The 27,924-nt window shown below is 45.2% G+C and overlaps 2 protein-coding genes across 8 annotated transcripts in view; one reads left to right on the top strand and one right to left on the bottom strand.

Moving 5' to 3' along the window:
• Positions 1-14,776, top strand: part of ADAM17 (ADAM metallopeptidase domain 17) — a 55,686-nt gene extending 40,910 nt beyond the window's left edge. For all 3 annotated transcript variants that reach the window (XM_012785691.3, XM_076000535.1, XM_076000536.1), the window contains 7 exons: positions 1,328-1,431; positions 5,463-5,597; positions 7,569-7,699; positions 9,521-9,599; positions 10,333-10,421; positions 12,149-12,199; positions 13,047-14,776. In XM_012785691.3, the coding sequence (XP_012641145.2) occupies positions 1,328-1,431; positions 5,463-5,597; positions 7,569-7,699; positions 9,521-9,599; positions 10,333-10,421; positions 12,149-12,199; positions 13,047-13,388 (931 nt within the window). In that variant the 3' untranslated portion in view covers positions 13,389-14,776. The remainder of the gene's footprint in view (positions 1-1,327; positions 1,432-5,462; positions 5,598-7,568; positions 7,700-9,520; positions 9,600-10,332; positions 10,422-12,148; positions 12,200-13,046) is intronic.
• Positions 14,777-14,842: 66 nt separating this feature from the next.
• On the bottom strand, positions 14,843-26,346 carry IAH1 (isoamyl acetate hydrolyzing esterase 1 (putative)). Of its 5 annotated transcripts, none has more exons than XM_012785695.3 (6): positions 26,106-26,245; positions 23,401-23,453; positions 22,336-22,484; positions 19,982-20,143; positions 18,469-18,590; positions 14,843-15,215 (listed from the first exon to the last, which is right to left on the bottom strand). In XM_012785695.3, the coding sequence occupies exons 1-6, from the start codon at positions 26,184-26,186 to the stop codon at positions 15,033-15,035; spliced, it is 750 nt and encodes a 249-aa protein (XP_012641149.2). In that variant the 5' UTR covers positions 26,187-26,245; the 3' UTR covers positions 14,843-15,032. The 5 variants fall into 5 exon arrangements, with proteins under 5 accessions (XP_012641149.2, XP_012641147.2, XP_075856654.1 ...); XM_012785693.3 differs by lacking the exon at positions 23,401-23,453 and adding an exon at positions 24,789-24,929 and having other exon boundaries at positions 22,336-22,452; positions 26,106-26,241; XM_076000539.1 differs by lacking the exon at positions 26,106-26,245 and adding an exon at positions 24,789-24,918.
• Between the last annotated feature and the right edge of the window lie 1,578 nt (positions 26,347-27,924).

The following is a 27,924-nucleotide window of genomic DNA, read 5'->3' as shown; positions in this document are numbered from 1 at the left end:
GAGGATTGTTTGAGACCAGGAGTTCCAGTCCAGCCTGATGGCCGGGCACGGTGGCTCACGCCTGTAATCCTAGCACTCTAGGAGGCCAAGGCGGGTGGATCACTCAAGGTCAGAAGTTCGAAACCAGCCTGAGCAAGAGTGAGACCCCGTCTCTACTATAAATAAAAAGAAATTAATTGGCCAACTAATATATATAGAAAAAATTAGCTGGGCATGGTGGTGCATGCCTGTAGTCCCAGCTACTCGGGAGGCTGAGGCAGAAGGATTGCTTGAGCCAGGAGATTGAGGTTGCTGTGAGCTAGGCTGATGCCATGGCACTCACTCTAGCCTGGGCAACAAAGTGAGACTCTGTTTCAAAAAAAAAAAAAAAAAAAAGGCCGGGCGTGGTGGCTCACGCCTGTAATCCTAGCACTTTGGGAGGCCGAGGTGGGCGGATTGCTCAAGGGCAGGAGTTCGAAACCAGCCTGAGCGAGACCCCATCTCTACCAAAAAATAGAAATAAATTAATTGACCAACTAAAAATATATATACAAAAAATTAGCCGGGCATGGTGGCGCATGCCTGTAGTCCCAGCTACTCGGGAGGCTGAGGCAGTAGGATCGCTGAGCCCTGGAGATTGAGGTTGCTGTGAGCCAGGCTGACGCCACGGCACTCACTCTAGCCTGGGCAACAAAGTGAGACTCTGTCTCAAAAAAAAAAAAAAAAAAAAAAAGAAATACTGTTTAATGATTCAGGTGAGGTGGTGTGACCCTGTAGCCCCACCCTACTTGGGAGAGAGGATCACTTGAACCCAAAAGTTCAAAACTGGCCTGTGCAACATAAGGAGACTCTGTCTCAAAATTTAATAAAATACTGTTCGTGGAGGAAGCTGGTTATGAGTTATATAAGGTTACCTACATTTCCATATTTATGTCCACTTATAGACCAGTGCCTGGCTTAGAAGTAGAAGGAGAAGCTTTAGTTTACGGTGGATAGTTAGGTTTAATTGTACACAGTACATATTAATACTATAAATATTGACAAGGTGTAGGTCCCTGCTTTTTTTTTATAAGTAATGCATTTAGTTAAAGGAAAACCAAGGACACTGATAACCACTCTGTGTACTTGCTCTTTTCTGCTAAACTGAAGCATTGATGTTGCCATATCCACATTAGGAAGGGACAGAGGAGGTGTGTGTAGGTGGTTCCAACGCCAGGGAAGTGTCGTTATACAGCAGTGAGCGAGCTAGGCGGTCTGCCATGTGATCTTCAGGTCCCTATAACATAACCGTAGCTTTTGATGTGAGGCTGTCATTTGAATTGAACTGTCCCTGTCTGTTCTTCTGCAGTGATAGGAACAGTCCTTGCTGTAAAAACTGTCAATTTGAGACGGCCCAGAAGAAGTGCCAGGAGGCTATTAATGCTACTTGCAAAGGCGTGTCTTACTGCACAGGTATGTGCTCTTGTTGCTTCTCTTGGAATTCTGTGGCTCAAGTGTATATGTGTGTGTTTGAAAGACAAGACTATATTTTGTCCAGATGAAAGCAATCCTTTTTTAACTTCACTTGCAGAGTCAAGTTTATGGTACTCCGTAGTTGGCTTTGGTGTATGTGAGACCCATTTTTTTATATTTCTCTTTCATTCTCATCACTCTTCTTCTCTTTCCCCTCACAGACATTCATACAACTGTGGTTAGTATATGCCTGGATATGTGTATACCTTTGAAAGATAAACTGTGTTATTTTGTCTATTTGTGTTTTAATGTGCCAAAATGGTATTCTGCCTTAGAACTACTTTTTAAAAATTCAGTACCATGTTTTTAAGAATTATCTATATTGTGCCACACATGTCTGTCTATATATCTGTGTCTGTATGTAGCTCACTGTTTGGGGCACCTGCAGAGTATTTACTTGTGGGATTTACTATTAATGTTCTGCTTACCCATTCACCAAGTCATAGCTACCTGGATTGCCTTCATCTCCTTGATACTGTAGCTAGGACTGTGGTTAACATCTTCCTGTGTTCTTTCAGGTGTCTGTGTAAGTATTCCCCTGGGCGCATGCTGAGGAAGGGGTTCCTAGTCGCAGCGGCAGGGACTGCACTTAGAGCACCTCTCCAGGATGGCAGTTCGGGTGCTCTGTGCCCTGTGCCCAGGGCTCCTGCGTGCCCATGTCCTGGGCCGCACTTGGTGTTTCCCAGCTGCCTTATTTTTGCCGATCTGAGGAGTGTGAAGTGATTTCTCATTCTTATTTACATTTTTCTTGAACATTTTCTGATGTGTGAATCTTTTGAGGTACTGCCAGACTGTTTTCCAAAACGGCTACATTATTTTCCATTCTCATCAGCAGTGTGTGAAGGTTCCCATTTCTCTATATCCTCACCAACACTTGTTACTGTCTTTTTGATTGTAGCCATCTAGGTTTTGTGAAAAGGATGCAAACAGAAGGCCAGAGGTCTTCATGGACATAGTGAATGTGATGTGGTGTCGTATTTTGGCTTTTCCTTTGGTTTTTATGTGTGCATCATTTTGTAACATACTGCACCTGATTTTTAAGTTCTGAGATCTGTCAGTATCGCATTATTTTTCCAGGAACCTAACTATCTCAATCAAGGTTTGAAAAAACATTTTCTACCTGGCTCGTGTTTTAGTCTTTATTGTAATAATAAAATGGATTCAGAAAGATGTTTTCTTTTTAAATAAACATAAGATTGGCTCAGGCCTGTAATCCTAGCACTCTGGGAGGCTGAGGCTGGAGGATCGTTTGAGCTCAGGAGTTTGAGACCAGCCTAAGCAAGAGCAAGACCCCATCTCTACTAAAAAATAGAAAGAAATTAGCTGGGCAACTGGAAAAAAAACCATATATATATGCCAGGCATGGCGGCACATGCCTGTAGTCCCAGCTGCTCATGAGGCTGAGGCTGGAGGATCACTTGAGTCCAGGAGTTTGAGGTTGCTGCGAGCTAGGCTGATGCTACGGCACTCTAGCCTGGGCAACAGAGTGAGACTCTGTCCCAAAAATAAACGTAAGAAATAAGACAATTTGAAAAAAACTATTTGTACTTAATCAAACAGCCTTTTGTTTCCTTGATATGTATACAAAGTAGCTGCTAGTAGAACATAAATTCGTTAATAAATCAGCATTGCATAACTAGCAGCATCAGCATCACCTGGGAACTTGCTAGAAATGGAAATTCTCAGCCTCCTCCCCGATCAATTGCATTAAAAACTGGGTACAGGGCTAGTGATCTGTGTTATGAGTCCATCAGGTGATTTCTTTTTTTTTTTTTTTTTTTTTTGAGACAGAGTCTCATTCTTGGCCTGGGCTAGAGTGCCGTGGCGTCAGCCTAGCTCACAGCAACCTCAAACTCCTGGGCTCAAGCAATCCTTTTGACTCAGCCTCTCAGGTAGCTGGGACGACAGGCATGCACCACCATGCCTGGCTCATATATATATATATTTTTAGTTGGCCAATTAATTTCTTTCTATTTTTAGTAGAGACAGGGTCTTGTTCTTGCCCAGGCTGGCTTTGAACTCCTGACCTTGAGTGATCCTCCTGCCTCAGCCTTCCATAGTGCTAGAATTATAGGCATGAGGCACTATGCCTGGCCTCAATCAGGTGATTTTGATGCATGCTAAACTTTGAGGACTGTGTTAAATAGATGATACTGCTTTTTAAATTATTTTCCTACATGTCTGATACTCTGATTTTAGTCTTTTAAGAATGGATGTTCAGGCCAGGCATGGTGGCTCACGCCTGTAATCCTAGTGCTCTGGGAAGCTGAGGCAGGAGGATCTCTTGAGCTCAGGAGTTCAGGACTAGCCTGAGCAAGAGCGAGAGCCCGTCTCTGCTAAAAATAGAAAAATATTAGCTCATGCCTATAGTTCCAGCTACTCAGGAGGCTGAGGCCGGAGGATCACTTGAGCCTAGGAGTTTGAAGCTGCAGTGAGGTAGGATGATGTCACTGCACTCTAGCCTGGGTAACAGAGTGAGATTCTGTCTCAAAACAAAACCAAAAAGAACAGATATTCAACAAATATTTGCTGAGCATCAGGGCAGTATCATATACTGAAAATACAATAATGATCCACAGTATAGACCTTCACTGAGCTCACTGCACGTCTTCCATAACTTCCTTTCAGTAGCAGTTTCTTAAATGACTGTTCATACCATAAATACCTGTGCCCATAAAAGGTTTTATGATATCAGAGGCAAAGTGCCTGGTAATGTATTAGGTTCTTAATAAACAATTGCTTTTGTTTGTAACAGGCCAGATTTAAGTTGTGTGTTATTGCTCTAGAGGCATTTAAGTCAGAATTCTTTTGCTGAAAGGCTAGTCCAGAGCTCTGGGTAGAGTCCATTGGTTTCATGCAGTAGTTTTTCGCTCCTTTTCTTGTGTTGACCTTTAACTGCTTGTGCTGTTGATTTTCTAGAATGAGTCACTCATTCCATCCTCCCTACTCTAAGTTTAACATTCTTTGGGGGATTTTCTGTGTCCTTAAGAATCATTGATTCATTCAAAAAATATTTATGGTTTACCTCCAGTGTGATAGGGATTGGACATAGGCTGATTAATTAATAGATTTGATTTTTGCTCTCATGGAGCTTAGCAGTCTACTGGAGGAAACAGAAGATAATAGTAGATAATCAAATAGAAATTTCAAAACATGCAAAGAAGAGAAAGAGTGTATGGTAATAGCTCAGTGGAAGTGGGAGGCCACAGCAACCTGGCAGCATCCCTCAGAGATGTCTCAGAAAAGAAGACCTTTGAGACAGAACTTAATGATGAGAAAAAGCCAGCTTGTCCCCCCAGAAGAGTGGAAGCTGAACATTCCAGGTAGAATATTATCTGTTAATGTTGGTAACAAAGACCTTGGATCAGGGGTCCTCAAACTACGGCCTGAGGGCCACATGCAGCCAGCCGAGGACATTTATCCAGCCCAAGGGTGTTTTTGCCACCACTGCCTGTCCTGCTTAGCAGCTGACTCGTCCCGGGCCCACAGTGCGCATGTGTGGAATGTGTGCCGCACTCTCCAACAGCCCTCCAACAGTCTGAGGGACAGTGAACTGGCGCCCTGTTTAAAAAGTTTGAGGACCCCTGCCTTGGAGTATTAGAGGTCGTGCATGGAGGCTGTGGTAGCTGAGCCGAGTGGGCTCTGGGAGAATTATGTGCAGTGAAGTCGGGGCCAGGCTGGGCCAGGCCACGCAGCTCTTCTAAGCCTTCGTGGGGAGTTTGCATTTTATTCTAAGTAATGACATGTATGTGTTTATTAGTGATAATAGTATGCACACACATTATATATTTAATACATTTTTTATATGTATGTTATGTTTCACAATAAAAAGATAAAAGAAAAAACATGAACAATTGGATGACTTTTTGCTGTTTGCGAAGTGCTCACTACTTTTATGAGAAACAGTGTATCATGCACCTGTAAAACTAGTGGGCCTGTGACTCACTGTGCTAATTGGTGTTTGCTTCCAGGTAACAGCAGTGAGTGTCCCCCTCCAGGAAATGCTGAAGATGACACCGTTTGCTTGGATCTGGGCAAGTGTAAAGACGGGAAGTGCATCCCGTTCTGTGAGAGGGAGCAGCAGCTGGAGTCCTGTGCATGTAACGGTAAGGACAGTGTCACGCTGAGTCCTGCAGCAGGAGATGTGGAGGCCTGGCCGTGTCTGCTGCCCACTGCCAGTCAGGGCAGTGTTGAGAACCAAGCCAAGGGAAGCAGGCAGACTAGTGTCTGGAGACAGACATCTCTGTGTTCAGATCCTGGCTCCTCCACCCTGCCTGTGAAAACTGTCGTCCTGGTCTTTCTGGCTACATTTTCAGGCCATATGGCAGGCCTTGGGGTGGGAGAGGAGGGCATTTTGTTGTGGTTAAGTATGGGTGGGCGGATGGGTAGATACCGCTCCTTGCCCTCCTCTCCCCTGTATCATATAAACCATGAAAACAACAGGAGCTGTCTATGTTCCACAGGCATTGAACTAGGATACTTCCTCTAGAACTCAACCAGAAAGAGCTGATTCCAAGATGTGACCCCACTAGATCAGAATTTTTGCCATCGTCAGCAAGGCTGGGCCTACTCTCTCCTAATCTCTGCCAGAACAGCCTGGGCAGGAGCCTCTCTCATGGTGGCTCCTCAGCTTTCCTTAGCTTCCCACACTGTTTTGGAGCCTCTGGTCTGAGGGACTCATGGACTGGCTGGACTCTGAGCTTCCTGCCCCACTTCAACAGAGAGCATGAGTTGACAAGACGGTTCTGTTTCTTTCAAAATAGACAAAGCTTGTCACTGGTCCTTTGTAATTAAAAAAAAAAAGGAAAGAAAGAAAAAAGGCAAAAGAAAAAACAGACAAAGAACCCAGTAGTTAAAATCATTGAGTTGGGAACTTACCATCCATATAGTGGAGTAAGTGGCTCTTCTGGGTAGAATAACTTGTAAATAAAGATGACAGCACATAGGAGGTGGTCAGTAAGTAATCTGAGTAGTGGCAAGAGGCTCGGGGTGCCCCAGAACGACAGACACAGCCTGACACACAGTAAATGCCCAGGAGATATTTAATAAATGAGTGAACGATGAAAAGGCTTTTGTTTTGTTTATTTTTGTGTTCTCATTGATTTCTGTCTTCTCCCAAGTATAAATACGGACTTTCTTCTGGGTCAAATAAAGACTGTCCCCTGCTACTCTGGTAGTTTATTTTCTGGTGTTTCTCCACTCCTATGTGTGCCCATGTGGCTCATGGCTGCCCAGCTGTTTCACTGTCAGCCTGTGTGCTGTCAGCTGGGTCTGCGGGAGTTGTGGGCTGGGCTGCGCACGCGCAGGCAGACAGCGTTGCCGCCGCTCTGGCTCTGGTGGAGCCACTGGCCCTGCAGGGCACGTTTCAGACTGAGAAGCCGAGGATTGAAACCTGCCACGTAGCAAGAATGTTGAGACAAAGGGAAACGTTTATAGGAACGTTGTGGAGGGCTCCAAGTAGAGAGAATAATTTCACTTTTAAGAGAGGCTTTTAATTTTTTTTTTTTTTTTGTGACAGAGCCTCACTCTGTTTCCCGGGCTAGAGTGCCATGGCGTCAGCCTAGCTCACAGCAACCTCAGACTCCTGGGCTCAAGTGATCCTCCTGCTTCAGCCTCCCGAGTAGCTGGGACTACAGGCATGCGCCACCATGCCCGGCTAATTTTTATATATATATTTTTTTACTTGGCCAATTAATTTCTTTCTATTTTTTAGTTGAGACAGGGTCTCGCTCTTGCTCAGGCTGGTTTTAAACTCCTGACCTTGAGTGATCCACCTGCCTCAGCCTCCCAGAGTGTTAGGATTATAGGTGTGAGCCACTGCACCCGGCCAAGAGAGGCTTTTAATCTGTAACAGGGACCTTCTGTAAGTTTTTTTAACCTTGTAGCCTCTGTAACCAAGGGTCAAGGAGTGTGAGCTCAGAAAGCACTCCTTAGAGGGTGGATACGGATAGTATTCGTTTTTGAAATAAAAAGTAAATGCGGGTTCTTGTCTCTTTGGGAGCACGTCAGGGAGGGCAGGAGGAGGAGAGCGGGTCTCTGAGAAGACGCCAGCGGTCACCCCATGCTCTCTCTTTCAGAGACTGACAACTCGTGCAAGGTGTGCTGCAGGGACCTTTCTGGCCGGTGTGTGCCCTATGTTGATGCCGAACAAAAGAACTTATTTTTGAGGAAAGGAAAGCCCTGTACAGTAGGATTTTGTGACATGAATGTAAGTATGTATTTACGTACAGCCTTTTCTGTAACAGCCACATGGGAAGTTTTTATATTGTAAGTACTTGATTTTGTAAGTAGAAGGAAATCAAAACACAAATGCTGCTATATCGTTCTGGCTATTGTTTGTTTTTGTTTGAGGTTTTTAGGAGGAAAAGACCTAAAGGTCGGGAGCTTATTCGCTCCATTGCAGGAGCCTCTGAACCCAGAGACTGGGAAGGGCCTGGGGGAGGGGCTTTATGCTGAAGTTGGTTGGTTTCAAGCAGTAGGTCCTAGTTATGCTTCTGTCAACGGAAAAAAGCCAAATTCTGTAAAATAATTTTAAAGAGATTTATTCTGAGCCAAATTGGAGGATCATGACCCGGAGCCACTCGATGTGACTGGGTTACAGTTTGGTTTTTATACATTTCAGGGAAACAGGTAAAATCATAAATCAATACCTGGGAGGCATACATTGGTTTGGCCCAAAAAGGTGGGGCATCTTGAAGTGGGGGAGCTTACAGGTTATAGGTGGGTTTAAAGATTCTTTGGATTGTAATTGGTTAAAGACATGAAGCTTTGTCTAAGGCTTGGAATGTTTTAATTTAAGGAGCTATTATCAGAGATGAGCCATAGGACGCAGATTTGTTGTGTAAATTGAGGACCTGCAGGATTGTCTTGCATACTCTTAGGCCTGTTAATGGGTTACAAAGGATGTTTCCAAGAAGGGATGGGGGGCATGTTGAGGCCTGTCTGACATCCCTTCTGGCAGACAATTTAGTTTTAGGATATGCCTTTGGCCACAAGGGGGTCCATTCAGTCAGCTGGTGGGGGAGTGAGCCTTAAAATTTTATTTTAGTTCACACTTCCCTAGGTTACTTAAAGAATTGACTAAGATTACAAAATTATTCAAGGTGTGATTTTGAAACAGGTTCCGAATGAGTAGGAAAGACCTGGAAGGCTGCTTGACTTACCTACATCAGATGCTTTTATTCTCTACATAATTTTTTTTTCATGCAAAATGATAGGAGAGGGTGTCATGGTTTAGAGAGGCTTCTCGGGGGAGTATGGCTGTGTTCTTCACTGTCCTCTGTGTGTGATCAACATTGTCTTCACTAGAACACCCCATCTTTGGCAAACCGGGTTTTCTTGAGTTTTGTCTACTGGTAATTCTAAATTCACTTATAATAACAAACTAATTATGAAAGCGTCAGTTATAGTATGTTTTGCTTTCTTGGGTACTCATAACCCTGACGTTATTCTCCTGTATCAAAGATGGGACCTAAGGCCAGGCACGGTGGCTCAAGCCTGTACCGGGCACTTTGGGAGGCTGAATCGGGAGGATCACTTGAGGCTGGGAGTTTGAGACTAGCTTGGCAACATAGAGAGACCCTTTCTCTGTAGAAAATAGGAAAAATTAGCTAGGCATGGTGACTTGTGTCTATAGTCTCAGTTACTTGGGAGGCCAAGGCAGGAGGATCGCTTGGGCCCAGCAGTTTGAGGCTGAAGTGAGCTCTGATCATGCCACTGCACTCTAGCCTGGGTGAGAGAGCAAGACCCTATCTCTGAAAAAACAAACAAAAAAAGGGACCTAAATGTTTGGTTTTAATGAAGCCCTCTACATCTCAATTATTACTGTTATTTTTTTGTAGAGACAAGGTCTCATTATGTTGCCCAGGCTTGTCTCAAACTCTTGGCCTCTAGTGATCTTCCTGCCTCAGCCTCCCAAAGTGCTGGGATTATAGGCATGCGTGACCACACCTGCCAATGTCAGTTATTTTTATAAATCCATGTTGCTATCCCATGTTTAGGGATAATGCTGTATGTTTTCCCTTCATAGGGCAAATGCGAGAAACGAGTACAGGATGTAATTGAGCGATTTTGGGATTTCATTGACCAGCTGAGCATCAATACTTTTGGTAGGTGATTTCCCCAGATTGTTTACTTAGAACTTAGCTGATTTCTTTTAAGACATTAGAAAAGTGTGGTTTCAGAGTGATGTGCTCTAATCCTGCAGTAGAAGGTGAAAATATTCAACGCTTTTGTTATGAAACAACTTTGTTGGCTAGAATAAAATGGATTCGTTATAGGTCTGTTTCTTTGTAGCTTGGATGCACAAATTTTGCAACAAGGGAAATAAATTATTTGTCAAAATATTGGCTTCCTTCTTTACTAAAAAACGTATATATGATAGCATAGCATGGTCCAAGCCTATAGACGTAAGTCTGGATCTTCCTTGATGTGCCGTTTATTTAAGTGGGCCTTGTATCTTGCAGAAGTAAGGATGTACCACGTCCTCAAGAGTTCATAATTTAGAGTTAAATCACAAAAATAACAACATCCAGTTAACAGAAACTTTGTCGTCTTAAGCAGTTATCCCAGTAGTAGCCTTCTGTATGATTAGTCTGTTGACACAGTTACTCCAGGGAGCATGCTGAATATTCTGCAGTCTCACCAAGTGTACCAGGGCTTTAACACCTTGTTGGCGTGGAGGGAGGGTCAGGTAGGTATACTGTAGGTGGCCTAGATACTCTTCACAATACTGTGTCAGCAGTAGTGTCTCGCTAGTAACTCTGTGGCATTTCACACAACAATGATTTTAGATCTGTAAACTACTTGGTCAAGACATTTACCATTTGGAATTGTTCACAGGGAAGTTTTTAGCAGACAACATCGTAGGGTCCGTCCTGGTTTTCTCCTTGATATTTTGGATTCCTTTCAGCATTCTTGTCCATTGTGTGGTAAGTCACCAATTTTTAAATAATTAAATGTTTTATTAAAATTTTGAGCAACTCCAACCATGTAATCTTTGGAAAAGATAAAAATTTGTTCTTAGCAAAATTCTGCCTGATGTTTCCAATGACACTTTGTGGTGTTAATCTCTAGGAGAGCATGTCTTGTAAAAAGCTTAGTTAATGGCCTTTTTTGTGTGTGTTTTGTTCTAATTATTCTATTTCTATATTCTAATATATTTATTCTTAGGAATTTTATACTTCTAAGCACAGGAGACTGTTTAACTAGATTTATTTAGGTCCTTTAATGAGTAAGGCTTCATTTATAAACAAGGCATTTTCAGGCTGACTTTGTTATAATAGAGCAAATATCAAGCATCAGCATTTCAAAGATGTTCCCCATATACCATATAGAGTCTTTGCATTGTGTAGGGTATTCAGATCTTTTGAGCTAAAGAGTGAGCAGTCTTTTCTTTTTTTTTTTTTTTTTTTTTTTTTTTTTTAGAAGTGCTAATATAGTAAGTCTTTTCTATTCTTGTTCAAATTGGCTGAGAGCTACAAGTTGAACTGGGCTTTATCTAAAAAACTCCAGATACTTTATAAGTTTGAGGCCCTTGTTAAGAAATGTTCTTACAAATCCATTCACTTTGCATCTGTGGGGACTGCAGGTTTGTCTGCTGTAGGCATGAGAAGGTCAGACCCAGGCTTCCAGACTTATTCTCAGAAACTTTCATGTGCCCCTCCTATGAGCATTTTAAAAATTCTAGCACAGCTAACTCTCGGAAAAGAGGCATTTGTCCTGCCTTCTGCTTCCTTTTTGTTTCTGCGGCTTTTCTTGCCGAGGGGCCTCTCCCTAAGCAGCAGCTGTTCTCAGCGCAGCGGTGCCATGTGATGGGTGTGCAGAGGGAAGTCTCTAGGAAGCACTTCTCTTGAAGCAAAGCTGTTTTAAAAAGATGACGTATTTGAAGCTTTGGCACAGGAATATGTCTGGAAGACAGTGCTATCCATCCTGATGCTTTTGAGGGAGGGTCGGATCCCGTGTGTGAAGGTGGAAGTTGTGGGCCGTGAGGTGTGACCCTTGATTTCAGAGCACAGCCTCTGACTGGAGGGAGGGTGGTGTCTGTTTCTGGCCACAGAATACGTTCACGGTAGCCAGATGAGAAGCTGAGGCCTCGGCTCTTTGTCCTGTCTTACCCTCTGTCGCCTGTTATGCTTCAGCCACAGGCAGTGGCCACGCGGTCAGCCTTCTGCAGAGCGTGATACAGGACAGAGTATGGGCAGCAGACACTGGAAACAACTGAGAAGAGAGTGGCCGTGGGGCGGGGCAGTGTGAGGCCAGTGCTGAGGGAGGCGGCAGGCCACCCCTCACCCTTTCCTACCAGGGCCTGCAGGCCCTGGTGATCCGCATGCACAGGAAGACGCCCCTGTTATTCTCCTGTCCACAGTGGGCCGGAGGGCGGGGATCTCTCAGAGAAATGGCATGTAAAGCATGCCTCTTTCTGTGCTTAATGCCAAAAATGCATTAGAGTGCGAAGCAAACAGTTCTAGACTGCTGGCACAGCTGGCATGTTTGCATAAGAAATGCACTCATCTATTGAACCAGCTACCAGTTTCTACAACTTGGGTTCTAAGTTCTTCACTTAATATTAGGAGCAGCCTGTGAAGAAAGAGCGCTTATTAACTAAATTTTATTTATAGGAATGATTTTTTTTTTTTTTTTGCTATTTTCTTTCTAGGATAAGAAATTGGATAAGCAGTATGAATCTCTGTCGCTGTTTCACCCCAGTGTAAGTACACCATATGAAAGAAAAAATAATTTCCAGTTGCATCTTGAGACCCTGTAAAGCAGAGATCTTCAGTTGGCCACCCCAGCAAGCGCTCTCAGCCCCTACATCCGAGCTTGCTTTGTTTACTGGAAGTTTGTGTTGCAGCAGGGAGGGTGTAGGTTGGATGTTAACTCTCCTGACAACAGCAATGATGAACTTTGATTAGTTGCATGGACAGAGATTTAAAAGAGAAGAGGGTTGGGTGTGGTGGCTCACGCCTGTCATCCCAGCATTTTGGGAGACTAAGGCAGGAAGATCACTTGAGACCAGGAGTTTGAGAGCAGCCTGGGCAACACAGCGAGACTGTATCTGCAAAAAATTTAGAAACTAGCCAGATGTAGTGGCACATACCTATTGTCCCGGCTACTCAGGAGGCTGAGGCAGAAGGATCACTTGTGCCAAGGAGTTTGAGGCTCAGCGAGCTATTATCATGCTGCTGCACTTCAGCCTGGGTGACAGAGCACGACCTTGTCTCTAAAATAAATAAAGTGCTGTTCTGCCCCTCCTACAGCCATAAGAAGTGATCTAGCTATTCAGTATTGACTTAGTTAATATTTTGAGATTGTTTCCTGTCTTGGGATCTTAACTTGATAAGTTTGAGTTGGCTTTTGGGTTCTGGAATGGTAAGCTGCCACACACGTGAAAGCTGTTTTCAGTTAGTTCCTAGGTTGAGCAAGCTTCACCCGGCACTCCTTTGCAAGAGGGATCATAGTGCTGACAGAATGAAGCCACCTAATGGGTAAGGTTGGAGCCGTGAGGGCTTTCGATTCATCCTTTATTCCCATCTGTCAAACCCCCATCTTTACAGAATGTTGAAATGCTAAGCAGCATGGACTCAGCATCGGTCCGCGTCCTCAAACCCCTTCCTGCGCCCCAGACTCCAGGCCGCCTGCAGGCCTCCCCCGTGATCCCATCAGTGCCTGTGGCTCCGAAGCTGGACCACCAGCGAATGGACACCATTCAGGAGGACCCCAGCACAGACTCACATGTGGATGAGGACGGCTTTGAGAAGGACCCCTTCCCAAATAGTGGCACAGCTGCCAAGTCGTTTGAGGATCTCACAGACCATCCAATCACCAGAAGTGAAAAGGCCACGTCCTTTAAACTGCAGCGTCAGAATCGTGTTGACAGCAAAGAAACCGAGTGCTAGTTTAGAGCTTCATATTCTAAGCTCTTTGACTTAAGTGTACGAAATATTTTTATAGATCTCACCTAAAATCACAGCGTATGTTTTGTGAAGATTTGGGAGAAATGAGGAAGTGACTTAACAGCAGATGCTGGTCATGTGTTTGAGCTTCCTGCATGTAAATATGTGTGCTTAGGCCCTTTTCCTTTTGAAGAGGTAAGGTGAATCTAGCTTATTTTGAGGCTTTCAGGTTTTACTTTTTGTGAATTTTAAAATATCCTTTGACCTGTGGTGCAAAAGCAGAAAATACAGGTGGATTAGGTTATAAATATTTACGTTTTTGTAAATTAACCTTATATATTGATAACAGCACTGATTAGAGAGATGATCAGTTTTACTTTTTTATACACTGTAATTGATCCGCTGAATATAATGAGGCATTTAGCAGTTATTTGTGAGGGCAACTGGAAAACAGAATAGATTCTTTTGCCTTCAGGTAGAGACAAAGGAGATAGACCTAGTTCTACATTGTCTCTAAAACATGGGTCTATTTTTCTGGTTATTACCCAGAGCTTTAATTATATATCTGAAGTTAGGAATCATTCGGGTTAATATGCTTCTTCATAATTCTGAGCCTAATACTTTCTAGAATTAAAGCAATCCAGCTTATGGTGAGGGTTACAAATAGTAGCCTGTTGCAGTTATGGAATCCCACCAGCTATTTAGGGCCCTGATGTGCTGGTAAGTTTTTCTATGGTTTATAAGTACCTTCATGTACCCCTGATACTGTTACCATGCTCTTGAAAAATTCACTGTCTACAAATCCTGAACTACTTCAAACTACACTTAGAGTATGGTTCCCTGTTTTCAAACACTAAAGAGAGTGAGATATTTCTTACTGAAGAACAGGCTGGGGCCTGTCCCTACAAGAACACATGCTTCAGAAACCCTTTTTATTGACCCACGAGTGGATATTTGAATTACTTCTTGCTTTAGTGATTCTGGATGCTCTGCATTTACCATGTGAAGGATAAAAATCATTAGCCTGAATTGTTTTCCATAAAATTAGTTAAAAGCTTTTTTCCCCTTAAGAACTGAAATGTCCTCACCAGCCAACACATTTTAACTGAGATAACTTGTAAACTTTGAGGGCAATTAACCAAACCTGTGACACATCATGCCTTTTTTCCCCTCTAAGGACGTTTGTTACGCAGATACTTGTTACACTAATACTTGAACTTTGTACCTTATGGTATTTGCTATCTTTTTAACTAGTCACAATATTATATTTTAGTTACTTTCAGAATTTGATATGAGGTGAGTGGGGTGTGGGTGTATGTATGAGAGTGAAGCAGTTCTCAGCTGAATGTAAAAAAACCGTTTTTATAAAATTGTGACTTTTTAAAAAATAATTGTGTTACCTTGTTTGCCCTATATAGATTTAACAAGCTTCTCAGGGTGATCTGATAGCCATGGCATTTAACTTTCCTGAAAAAATATTTTTATTAATATTGGTGACAAATGTGTTTTTTGGTCCAGAGGCATGAGGACAGGTATAATCAAGCTTGAGGGAAAAAATACTCTTCCACTGATCTCCTTGGAGTCTTTATGCATTGGCAACTTCGAGTGCCGGGAGGTACCAGGCAGACTGGGGTTTCCCGTGCTTGACTAATGGTCTCCGTCTCCCAGCAGACTTAATTCAGGTTTTGCTTCTGCTACATCTCTCCAGTAAGGAAGCAGCAACGGTAGAGAAGAGACCTTCTTCTCTATCAAAGGCCAGAGATGTGAGAACACAAACTCATTTCCCTTTGGTGACAAATGTAGTCCATCTGATAAGTAGGGTGAGAAGTCCTATAAGGAAGGGAAAATTCAGGTAAGGTGTGATTTTCCAAATGCCACTGTGTGCTATTCTCCCAGCTGTGGTCCTGCAACAAAAAGGTCACCAGCCCCTTTCATTTCAGGCATCTGACCAGAATTGCCTGGGATGTGTTTCATTTCTACAGGTGCTCGACCCACAGAACCCTCCCTAGTGCTGCAGTACTACCTCCCTGTTACAGAAGTGAGCTTCTTCGCTCCACTGACCGTCCGAGCTGGGATGCCATTCTAGGTCTTTTGGATTATATGACATAGTTCTCAGGAAGAGGCTTAATGGGTGAACACAGACCATTAATGTAATCAGCAAAAAAAACAAAAATTTGGTATTGAGAGCTCGAGAACCCAGTGAGTTATTGTTTTTGACTCTTAGTCTATGTATTATTAACCACTTTGGTACAAGCGTCAACTATAGTTGACGGCCACAGATGAACGCACATAGCTGAGTGTCGACTTTAGCTGACAGCCAAAAGCTTTTACTTTTATAGCTTTTATCTCTGCAGTTGCAGTGTGTACGTTCAGCTAATAAGTTGCTACGAATCTGTGACCTTTTAACAAGACCTTAGTAGGAGTTGTTATACTTATTTTCCTAAAGCTGCCTGTAAAGTAAAACAAGCTTTCAGTGCTTTAATCACTTTGGGACCTGCGTCAACTATAGTCGACAGCCACAGATGAACGTGCAACAGTGACTTTAGCCGACAGCCGTGATATGACTTTTCTAATTTTTCATTTATCAAAATAAAATTGTGAACGTTTAAAAATAACATAATGAAAACATATGTTACCTATTCTGATATTTACATTACAAGTAAAGCTGCCTATAAAGTAAAACAAACTTTCAGTGCTTTTAAGCTTTCCTCATCACACACAAGCAAAACGGATTCGTTGTCAACACAGCACAAACTATCGGGTGGACTATGAGTACCGGCTGTGGGCAAGGTTTCGTGGCCAGTGAGCACGGTCACGAAGTGGTTAAAGCTGTCCTCATCACACAAGAGCAAAACTGATTCGTCGTCAATGCATAGCACAAACTATCGAGCGGGCTGTGGGCAAGGTTTTGCAGCCAGTGGGCGTGGTACCGAAGTGGTTAAATTGGTAGGTTTTTAGTTGGAAACAACTTACATCCCAGCAATTATTGTTCTAAGCTGGATGGTACAAGAGTCCAGTCTCCCCAGTACTCTGAACTGAAGACTGTTTACACTTAGAGCCATTTCTCCCTTCCCCATCCCTATTAGAATCTGGTAGCCAATTAACTGTGTGACTTACAGACCAGGATTTCAGATTCCAGTAGCACTTCTCCCTAGGCCTTGGTTTTCTCATCTAGGCAGTTTTAGATTCTATGATCTCCATACCCTCCCAGTCCAAGAATCTTAAAGGACATGTGAGCATAACTAGCCCAATAGTTTACAGTTTTCTTTCTTCTAGTAGCACAACTTTTTCAGACCATCTCAGAAGGAATCTTAGAGCACTCAAGCTAAGGTCCCTCCTGAGCTGGGAATCCTAGAAGGTTTGAGTTTAGTCAAGGTTTCAGAGGAATATGGGAGGCACTGGGGTCAGTGACTTTCAGAGGCACAGAGCTGGCACCAAAGCCAGGGCTCTTGGGACCTCCATAGATGACTGGTGACCTCAGTATCCACAGGGTAGTATGACTTTCTTACTGGTTACCATTGTCCCCATTACAGATGTATTAATATAAGCACATAAATATCAGAAATTACTAGGTCATTGGAAGGATTGGTATAGATTAAGATTTAGGGCAGTAGAAAAAGCACCTGATTTAGTGATTCTTGGCTGTTTTCTTTCTCCATTCCTTTGTCCAAGTAGCCAAAGCCAACAGCTGTGAGTAAACTGGACCTTCCTATCAGGCCCTCCCCTTCCCCTGAGTACTTCCAATGCCGTCAGTCCTGGCAAAGTCAGTCTGGCTCTCAGCAGAGCAATGAAATGGCCTTTTATGTGCTCTGCAGCATCAGCCCTTACTAAAGCGTGCAAGGTCGCTGAAAAAAGAAAAGGGACTAGTGCCTGCTTATACCTCTTCTGTGCTGTTCCTCAGTATTTATGTGGAACCTGCATTTAGTCATCACTTCTCGCACCCTAACCTCTGTCCACCACTGATCTGTTCTGTCACTTAGTCTTGTCTTTTTGAGACACTACAGTGATGGAATCACATAGTAACCTTTAGACACTGGCTTCTTTCCTTCGGTGAAATGCCTGACATTCATCCAAGTTGTTGTATCAACACTTCCATCTCTTTACAGCAGTATTCCCTTGGATGTACCAGTTTATCCATTCATCCACGGGAAGACTTCTGGGCTACTGCTAGCTTTGGGCAGTTAATGAATAATGCTGCTATTAACAGTTACATATAGATTTTATGTGAACCTAGTTTTCATTTCTCTAGGGCAAATACCCAGGAGTGGATTTCTGGGTCCTCTAAGTGTATAAGAAACTGTCCAGCTGTGTTCCCAGTGGCTGTACCATTCTGCATGGGGACCAGCTTTTTATACCTTTTATATTTGTAAATGTGCTTTCAGGCTTTAAAACAAAATAGTTAAAACTACATATCTCAAACTGAATTTTATTAGCTATGCTATATTCTACTTAACACTCATTGTTTTGCTGGTTAATAAAAGTTTTAACTTTCTCCGACTCTCTATATAAAATAACTTGGTCTGGATTTTTTTTTTTTTTTTGAGACAGTCTTGCTCTGTCACCCTGGCTAGAGTACAGTGGCATGATCACAGGTCACAGCAACCTCAAACTCCTGGGCTCAAGCAATCCTCTCGCCTCAGCCTCCCGAGTTGTTGGGACTACAGGCATGTGCCACTGTGCCTAGCTCATTTTTCTATTTTTAATAGAGATGGGGTCTCACTCTTGTTCAGGCTGGTCTCAAATTCCTGGCCTCAAGCAATCCTCCCACCTCAACCTCCCAGAGTGCTAGGATTATAGGCATGAGCCACCCTGCCCAGCCCCAGATGTTTTTAAATATGAACCATTCACTACTCATTTATGCCACTAGATAGTAACTCCTAGCTAAGAAACTAGGCTGAATAAGCTACTGGGTTTCTGAGCTGTCTTCGAGTCTTCCATGCCTCTCCACCCCCAACCATTTTGTTTTCATTGGTGAAAGGGACAACGGTCTTAACTAAGCAGAGCCATTCTAGGAAAACCTGTACAGACATCTGGCTTGCTTCTGTGTGATCCCACTCTGAGAGGACTGAGCAAGTCACCGTACCTGGCTGTCCTTCTGCATCAGGGTCCACAGGTCAAGTACATCAGTCCCACAGTCTTGGGCCACTTGTAAACATGCATTGGCATATTCACCAACAACTGAGTTCAGGCGATTTAATTTGCAACCTATCAAAGAGAGGAAATCCCAGTGACAAATGATAACCCAAGTGCTGTTCCTTGTGTAAGTTCTACTGACCTAGACAATTTCAGAGTTTAAATTACCCCATTTGGGCCAGCCATGGGGGTCTGTGGAATTAGGTGATGGGTCTTTTAAGTTACATGTGCTGCTCTACTCAGCAGAGGCCTTACTTGTACCTGGGCTCTGAAGTCAGACTTCCTGGATTTGATTCCTGGTTCTGTCAGTGGCTATGTGATCCTGGACAAGTTACTTAACTCTGAGACTCAAATTCCTCATCAGTTAAGAGGGACCAATAACAGTTCCATAAAGGTGTGCTGTGCATAAGAAACATCTAGAGTACTTACATGGGCCCAGAAATCTACCTGAAAATAATGCTAAATAGCTAACTCTGAGTCAGACCATGCTTTGAGAAACAGCTGTCCTATGCTGTAAAGCCATTCATTTGTCCTAGAACCACCTATTCTCCTTTAGTTCCAGGCAACTTAGAAAAATTCCCAAAGCACCTTTTCAATTTCAACCATTTAGATAGGCCCTTGAACAACACAGGTTTAAACCGTGAGGATCTGGCTTATATACGGATTTTTTTTTCCAACCAAAAAGGGAGATCAAAAATAACACTATTTGCAGGATGCAAGACCTGAGTATACAGAGGGCCAACCACAGAACTTGGTGTGTACAATTTTGGTACACTCGGGGGTCCTGGAACTAATGTCCCTGAGTACACTGAAGGCCAACTGTATGTTAGTATGAGAGAACTATTAGACTCGAGTTATATAATAGGGTCTTTATATGGAAGAAAACAAAAAGATTTTACCACTATACTTTTTCTCCAGATGCCAAATAGGCAGAAAAGGGAGGAATCTATATGGGCAGGGCAGAGAAAGGGCTGTCTCTCCTGGTCACCTACAGATGGAAACGGAAGAGCAAATGGCTGCAGGTGCCTCCCAATGTCGTGAAGTCAGGAAAAACGCCCCAAGGTGGAGGCACAAGTCAAGGGCTTGTCCAGCCCCTCAGTCGCAGCGCTGTAGAGTTCGCCTGACTCTTCCAACATGCTCACTGGGCCTCTCTGCGCAGTTCTCAGTGGGCTTCACGTGCAGCTTAGAGTTCCGTAACTACAAAGGCCAGCAGCGCCAGGCCAGCAGTTCCCTCCCAAACCATCCAAAGCCAGAATCCCTTTTCTATGTCAAGAGTCCTCAGGTATGATGTAATGGAAGCTGTACTTTTAACTTCAGTTGCAGAAGTTAAAAGTACAGGGGACCGTTACAGATATCCCCACCCCCTAAGCAGCTTAGGCCCATAGGCAGACACCATTGTCCTTTCAAAGTCCCCCTCTGAGCACTCCTGGCCAGAGTGATGAGACGGGCTCTGGCTCGTTTACCTTGCATGACGCACTCGGCCTCCCAGGCCGTTTCACAGAGAGGGGGTGGCGTGACAAGAATGACTCGGTTCTCCGGGACGTCCACAGACTTCAGGTACTGCACCATACTCTTCAAATTTGCAACATACTCATCCAGGGGGACGTGCTGCTTGGGATTCTCATCTGTTCAAGAGGAACTTGAATGCTTCAGCTCAAATGTGTATTTGTTATAAGTGACAACCATGAAGATGAATATACATTTGCAAATGCCTATTACGATGTCATTGTGGAACTGTTTAGCACCAAGGACACAAGGAGAAGATTTTCCTCTATTCTTGAATTAAAATGTACAGTCCTTCATAAAACTTTGGAGGCTCTGGCTAGGGGCATTTTAAGTACTCTTGTCTTCTCCTCTAGTGTCCAGATTGTTACTAATCAATTAGGCTGAATTTGTAAAGAAAAGAGCCCAGGCTATGGAGTGCTCAGGTTCTAACACTGGCTTTGTCACCGACTAGCCACATAACCTCAGATAAACTTAACCTTTTTGTACCTCAGTTTCTCCTTGGGAAAAGGGGGATGATAATAGGGTCTCCCTCCTAGGGTTGTTATGAAAATTATTAATAAATTAGCGAAGTGTGTAAAGCACTGAGCACAGGGCACCTCCCGCAAAGCAAGCACCCAGTAAACAAATGTCGGCTATCACTAACTACTGCATTTACCATGATCGCAAAGATCTACTACAGATAGATCTGCTCTCACATGAGTATCACTGGGGTCCTTGCAGACCCTTCATAAACTGCATGTAAGTCATCTGATGAACTTCTTTCCATCCTTTCCGCATATAGACAGTTGTAAAAAATGAGATCACACTGAAGATATACTTTATATTCTTTTTTCCACATTAACATTATGAACATTTCTGTGTCCATATCTTAATAAAATGAAATTTAGTTTTAGGGTGACCATAATTGATGTTTCTCTTTCATTACTATACAGCATTCTACTATTATAAATAAGAAGGCACAGAAATCTCTGTCCACATATCTGGCTACATTACTGAGAATTTCCTTGGACTGAATTTCTAGATGCCAGAAGTCTCCTGATGCATGCTGTCAAATAGTTTTCCAGAAGGATTACAAGTTATTCTCCTGCCAGTACATTCCCATCTTATTCCACGCTTGTCAGCCATTAAGTATTATTGCTTAAAATTACTTCTCAATTTGAGAGTCTAAAAAAAAACTTCCTTGTTTTAATTTGCATTTTTCTTTTGGTAAGTGGAATTCACACTGAAAAATACGCATTGGCCCTTAAATTTCTCCTTTTGTGAATTACCTGTTCCTGTCCTTTGCCCATTTTTCTACTAGAGTATTTTTCTCACTGATTCCTACATTAAAGATGTTACCCCCTTCTGTCTGCTGTATTTTTCAAATATTTTCCTTGACATGTCATTTTTCTTTATAGCTTCTTCTGACAGAAGCTATTTTATTTCTTAAGCCTGTTTTTCCTTTGTGACTTTCTCTATTCCTTTTATGCCTAGGTCTTGTCTTAAATTTGATAAAAGTTCACTTCAAAAAAAATTTTTTTTGAGTTTTCTTATGGCTTTTGGTATAAATATAAAGAGAAGATTTACTTTGTTTTCTCCAAATAGTTTACAGCCTCTCTCCCAATACCTGTAGTTTACATAATCCTCCTTCTAGGCAGCAAGGATGGTTCGAATGCAGCTGGCAGTGTTCATCTCGGCCTCACCTGCGAGGTGCGAAACAACTAGGTGCACAGAAGGATCTCTGGAAGCTGACTACTCAACTTCCCAAAACAAAGGCTGATTTTTTCCCTTTCTACTATGCAGAGGGCTTTCCTTTAAAGAGTTGAAAGGGAAGAGAGAAAGGCCTCTTACTTGGCCAGTTCTGCTCTAGTCACAGCAATTTTTCAGCAAACAAGGAAGGACCAGCTTCCTTTTCCAAACCCATGTTTACCACCGCCCAGGATTCAAGCCTGACCCAGGCCAGGGTTAGTGCTGTCCTGAGATACGCCTCTCATCAGTGTGGTGCACACTGCAAGGTGTACAGCCTAGGCCTTCTGCTGCCAACCACGTCAATTAGAAAAACATGAAACTTAGCACAGCGCTAATGGACTCTAGAAAACAAGTGTTTGCAAGTTTAGGTCTGCCAACAACTGAGGCACACAGAAAATGAGTCAGGGATAAAATCCACCAACTTGTTAAAGCCAGAAAGAAATACATGTTAATATAAATAAACTTGGGGAATTCACAAGTTTGGCAAAACTTTATTGGGAGACTAACAGTTGAAAAAAGTATATATGTTTGCTGTAACATAAAAATGATTAAAAATAAGCTAGAAAAACAAAAATGCCTTTACCTTTTAGTGCACTGTCATTGGCACCAAAGAAAATTGTCACTGCTACTGGGTTGTCCAAACTGTTCCCTTTCCTGATTAATCTTGGAAGGATAATTTTAGCCCATCTGGTATTGTAACCTGAAAATCCACGATTCAGAACATCACATTTTCTGAAATGAAAGATGTTAAAAAGGTGAATTGTGGGTGAAGAATTGTTTACAGTCCTTGGTAGCCAACTTTTCAGTAGGGTGAGCTCTCTGGGCTTCTATTTTTTTTTTTTTTTTTTTGAGACAAGAGTCTCACTCTGTTGCCCAGGCTTAGAGTGAGTGCCACGGCATTAGCATAGCTCACAGCAACCTCAAACTCCTAGGCTCAAGCGATCCTACTGCCTCAGCCTCCCGAGTACCTGTGATTACAAAGCTCATGCCACCACACTTAGCTTAATTCTGTATTTTAAAATTTATTAATATTAGTGTAGGCATAAGGACAGTTGCAGAAAGGTATCTCCTAATCACTCTCAAACTTAGCAATTAGGTTAAATTAAAACACTGGGATCAGTTCAGGCCTATGCAAATGGCTAAAGCAGACATCCTAAAAAAGGCAGGTGCACTTCAATTGTCCTAGTCCTTTGGCCGTGAGTAGAGGATAACACCCCCAACGCCATCCAACACCCCAGCATCCTAGGACATGATACAGCTTACCATTGCCTCCCCGTTTCCCAGGGGGCTCTGCTACTGGAAGAACATTGGCTCAGTGTCCAAAGTGGACTCACTTTGAGTAAAGCATACATATGAACACGTCACTGATCATTTAAATCACATCTACTGTAATAACTGTGTTTTGGATCCAAAACCTCTAATACATTTTCCACAACTTTCTGTGTTTGATTTCATATAGTGGCAAAGTCCTTTTAGCTGAACCGTGAGTGCCTGCCCTTTTTCTGTTCCTCCTCCCATATATACACTGACTAGGAAAGGCAGGCAAAGATTAACAAAAGAGGAAGTTAGTGTTTAAACTATCACTCTTCCTGAGATGATATTTTCCATCAATAAAGTACTCAAGTATCAATCTAGAAGCCATTCTCACCTGACTAGCTTGTCAGCCAGCGATGCTCCCCATCCACCCTGCTGAAAAGAAACCTGGAGAAAGAAAAGCCTATTATTACTACTTATCAATGTAATTAGAACATTTCAGTAGGGAAATATTGATGAGCAACTCCCCTTCTCTTTTCTTTGCACTCCCTGACTTCTTGGACTTCATTACTTGACTCATTTCAAAGAGAGGTCATTTTGGGGGATTACATGTATCCACACCTGGCAGCACTCTGGAAAGAAGGTGTATTTTTATTCTCTATCAAATAAAAGCAGCTTTAAGAAAATTTATGTATAAGAGATAAAAATCAACTATGTGTTCAGTTAGGAAATGAAGTTTGTACTATACCACCTCTCCATAGCAGAAAGAATAAGGAAATTCATGGCTTTATTAATAACAGAGCTTAAGGTGAACATTGATTATACATTCCCATGGAATATGGAATGCCCCTACTGCCCCAGATACCTAAAAATAATGTTACCAACTATTGGCACATACATAAAAAACTGGCTTAAAAAAGTCATGTCTGAGTGTTAGGAGGAAAAAAAAAACACCACAGGAAAATTATGTCTACTTCCTCCCTGAAGTAAAATCTATTTGGAAGAATTTTTTCTTAATGGAAACTGAAAAATGATCTTGGATGAAAATACTACCTTTTTCTATTCTTGAAGGCATTTTCTTTTCTTTTCTTTCTTTTTTTTTTTTTTTGAGACAGAGTCTCGCTTTGTCGCCCAGGCTAGAGTGAGTGCCGTGGCATCAGCCTAGCTCACAGCAACCTCAAACTCCTGGGCTCAGGCAATCCTTCTGCCTCAGCCTCCCGAGTAGCTGGGACTACAGGGCATGCGCCACCATGCCCGGCTAATTTTTTCTATATATATTAGTTGGCCAATTAATTTCTTTCTATTTATAGTAGAGACGGGTTTAGCTCTTACTCAGGCTGGTCTCGAACTCCTGAACTCAAGCAATCCACCTGCCTCGGGCCTCCAAGAGTGCTAGAATTATAGGCGTGAGCCACCGCGCCCGGCGGAAGGCATTCTATTTTCAAGATCAACCCTTGACCAGCATGGTGGCTCACACCTGTAATTTAACCCCAGCATTTTGGGGGGATCAAGAAGGGAGGATCGCTTGAACCAAGGAGTTCAAGACCGACCTGGGCAACACAAGAGAGTAAAACGCGCCAGCAAGTCCCAGTTACCGGAGCGGCTGAGACAAAGATGAACGCTTGAGTACGGGAGTTCAAGGCTTCAGTGAGCTATGATTGCGCCACAGCACCTCAGCCTGAGGGACAGAGCGTGACAGTCTTAAAAAAAAAAAAAAAAAGGCCTTTAATTGCTCAACCCGTTCCACCAGAAGAAGTGCAGAGGTGAACTGTTTCAAAGCACCTTCTGCACGGCACAGGCTGCATAAAAACCGTGGGAAGAGAATCAGCCGCCTCCGAGGTCTGTGCAGGTGACTCCTTAGCGGAAGTCTCCCGGGGGACACGACACACTGCTCGTGCCCAGAATCCACCGCCGAGGAAAACACTGAAAACAACGCACAATTTGTACCAGGTCATCCTAAACCCCCGTGAAGAGACGCAAACGGACAGCGCAGCAGAGCGCGGCAGCTTGGCTCTGCCCCCGCAGGGCGAGCCCCCTCACTCCCCGGGCCCCCCACTCCCCGGGCCCCCCACTCCCCGGGCCCCTCACTACCCGGCCCCCCCACTTCCCGGGCCCCTCACTTCCCGGCCCCCCCACTCCCCGGGCCCCTCACTTCCCGGCCCCCCCACTCCCCGGGCCCCTCACTACCCGGCCCCCCCACTCCCCGGGCCCCTCACTACCCGGCCACCCCTCACTTCCCGGCCACCCCTCACTTCCCGGGCCCCCTCACTTCCCGGGCCCCCTCACTTCCCGGGTCCCCCTCACTTCCCGGGCCCCTCACTTCCCGGCCCCCTCACTTCCCGGGCCCCCGCAGGGCGAGCCCCCTCACTCCCCGGGGCCCTCACTCCCCGGGCCCCTCACTCCCCGGGACCCCTCACTTCCCGGGCCCCCCCACTTCCCGGGCCCCCCCACTCCCCGGCCCCCCCACTTCCCGGGCCCCCCCACTCCCCGGACCCCCTCACTCCCCGGACCCCTCACTCCCCGGACCCCTCACTCCCCGGGCCCCCCCACTTCCCGGGCCCCCCCACTCCCCGGCCCCCTCACTCCCCGGGCCCCCCACTCCCCGGGCCCCCCCACTTCCCGGGCCCCCCCACTTCCCGGGCCCCCCCACTTCCCGGGCCCCCTCACTCCCCGGCCCCCTCACTTCCCGGCCCCCTCACTCCCCGGACCCCTCACTCCCCGGCCCCCTCTCCCCCAGGGGCGGGTTCTCTGCACAGGACCGAATGCAGACGCGTGTGCCCCCGCGGAAGCGGCGGCGTCGCCCTCCACGACTTCACGCCCCCGAGGTCTCAGCCACCAGGGGGGAGACCCACCGCCAGGGTCCGCCGAGGGCACTGGGCGCGGCCGGGACCGCCGTTCCTCTGGGGTCCTCACGGGAGGCAGCGGGCCTCACAAGCCCGCCGCCGCCTCGGCCTCCGCGGGGGCACGGGAGGGACCCGGGACTGACGGAGACGCGGGGCCCAGCGCCGGCGCCAGAGGACCCCGCGGGTAGGCCCGAGGAGCCCGCGGGTGTGGCGGGCAGAGCGGCGCTGGGCAGCCGAGCGTCCGAAGCGGCGGTACCTGGGTGATGGAGTCTCCGAAGAGCAACACGCGAGGCCATACCAGAGAGCTCCCGCAGCCCACCGCCTCGCTCAGCGCCATAGTCCGGCCGGCGGAGAGGCGGGGCCAGGCTGGGTATCGGGGCGGGGGCGGGGCGAGCGGCCCGCCCGGAAGATGGCCGTGCGCATGCGCAGGTTGGTGCAGCCGGGTTGACCGTAAGTTCCCGGCACGGTGGCCAGTCAGTCATTTTGAAGACACGCGAAAGCTGTGGCCATTTGCAGACATCAATTTTGTCCGTTTACAAGAAACTCGGCCTACTGCACTCTTCCGCTCACGGCGAGTCTGCAGGAACGACCCGCGGCCGCCGGGCGAGGCCAGGCTGGGGCGAAGGCCTCGGGCCCCGCGCACCTGCTCTCCCCCTGGCCGGCAGCGCCGGGCAGTCCCGCGGAAGGAAACGACTCCCTCCTCCCCGAAGGAAGCGACTGGGCGTCGCCGTCACAGCCAACACCACACTGGGCCCGAGCGGGTTCAGAGGCGTGTCCGCACGCGGCAGTGGTGTGAAGCGAGGGGCCGGCAGGCGGTGCGGGCGGCCGCGGCGCGGCGCGGGGCTGGGTCCAGGGTCCCCGACACTAAGTGGCGCAGTGTTCGCGTGTCACCTACCCACGGCCTCTCCTGTACTTTCGACCATCTCTGGGTTGATTATACTCCCGAATACAGCGTAAATGCGCCGTAAATAGTTCCTATACTGTATTTAGGGAATGATGACAGGAAACCCCACCTTTTCAGTACTGACACAAACAGCCAGTGTTTGGCTGCAGAGACCTGCCGATGCTGAGGGCCGACTTATTTACAAGGAATTCATCTGTTCAATGAAAGCTGGTCATTTATCGAACGTTTTTACCTCAATTGTGTGATGAAGTATGACGGCCGTGCTCAAAAAGGGTCAGAAGGATGTCTTGGAGCCACGGAGCTCTAGGGGAAAACCAGAAGCACCGGGGAGCGACGCCACTCCGTGCAGCTGGCGTCACGCGTGACCGCAGCTCTAGGCTGGTGGTTCGTCGGCTGCAAGCTAGGGTTAGCCAGAGAGCGGTAAAAGCGTACTGCCCGGGACGCTCACCCCAGACCAGCTGACTCAACTTCTGCGGTGGGACTTGGGCATCAGTGCATTTGTAATGCGCCCAGGTGGTTGTCATGTGCAGCTCAGATTGGGAGCACCTGCTAGGGGCACGGTGCCTGGGCTTCATCCTAATCACGATGACAACGTCCTGTTGGACTTTAAGCAGTAGAGGCTTGAGGCCAGATCTGTTATTTCGAGAATCAGCTGTAGGGAGTGGGGATGGGAGGTTGTTGCAGGAATTCAGGGAGGGAAGAGTATGACTTGGGCTCAAACAGCAGCAGTGGAGATGAGACTCATATTCAAGAGAATTAGAATACTAACTCAAATTGGTAACCTTAAGGTAAAAAACACTTTCCCTTCTTGCTGTATATATCATATATTGTATTTTTGCAACTTGAAAATGTTTCAGAATCAATCATAATAAAATATTATGACTTTAACCCCTAGGCATTTAGTATGAGCCAAAGAGAACATAACTATGCATAACTATGCTATCTCACAGAAATAAATGCATTTCAAGTAACAGAGTCAGATTTACACTGAAGATTGTCATCAGAGTTCAGGGGAGTAGTCAACAGTTGTAAGTCACTATAAGTGGTGAGGCAAAATGAGGATGAAATCGTGTCAGTGGAGTTTAGTGACTGTGGACAACCAATGACTTTAGGTTGACAGTGAGCACAGGCAACTCTGAAGTCGGGCTCTGAATGGGAGGAGGAGCAGTGT

This window comes from Microcebus murinus, chromosome 3 (assembly GCF_040939455.1).
Source record: "Microcebus murinus isolate Inina chromosome 3, M.murinus_Inina_mat1.0, whole genome shotgun sequence".
NCBI classification, from domain to species: Eukaryota; Metazoa; Chordata; class Mammalia; order Primates; family Cheirogaleidae; genus Microcebus; species Microcebus murinus.
The sequence above is the reverse complement of the archived record's forward strand: the minus strand, read 5'-3'. Positions and strand labels throughout refer to the sequence as shown.

What these genes read in the sequence shown, in the direction of transcription:
- IAH1 (XM_012785694.3), bottom strand. Translation starts at nt 26,331, where the DNA reads ATGACTGACTGGCCACCGTGCCGGGAACTTACGGTCAACCCGGCTGCA. An exon ending in CAATGACAGTGCACTAAAAG is followed by an intron (nt 20,144 to 22,335) that starts GTAAAGGCATTT and finishes CCTCTTGAACAG; the next exon opens with ATGAGAATCCCAAGCAGCAC. An exon ending in TGATGCAGAAGGACAGCCAG is followed by an intron (nt 15,216 to 18,468) that starts GTACGGTGACTT and finishes CCTTCCTTATAG; the next exon opens with GACTTCTCACCCTACTTATC.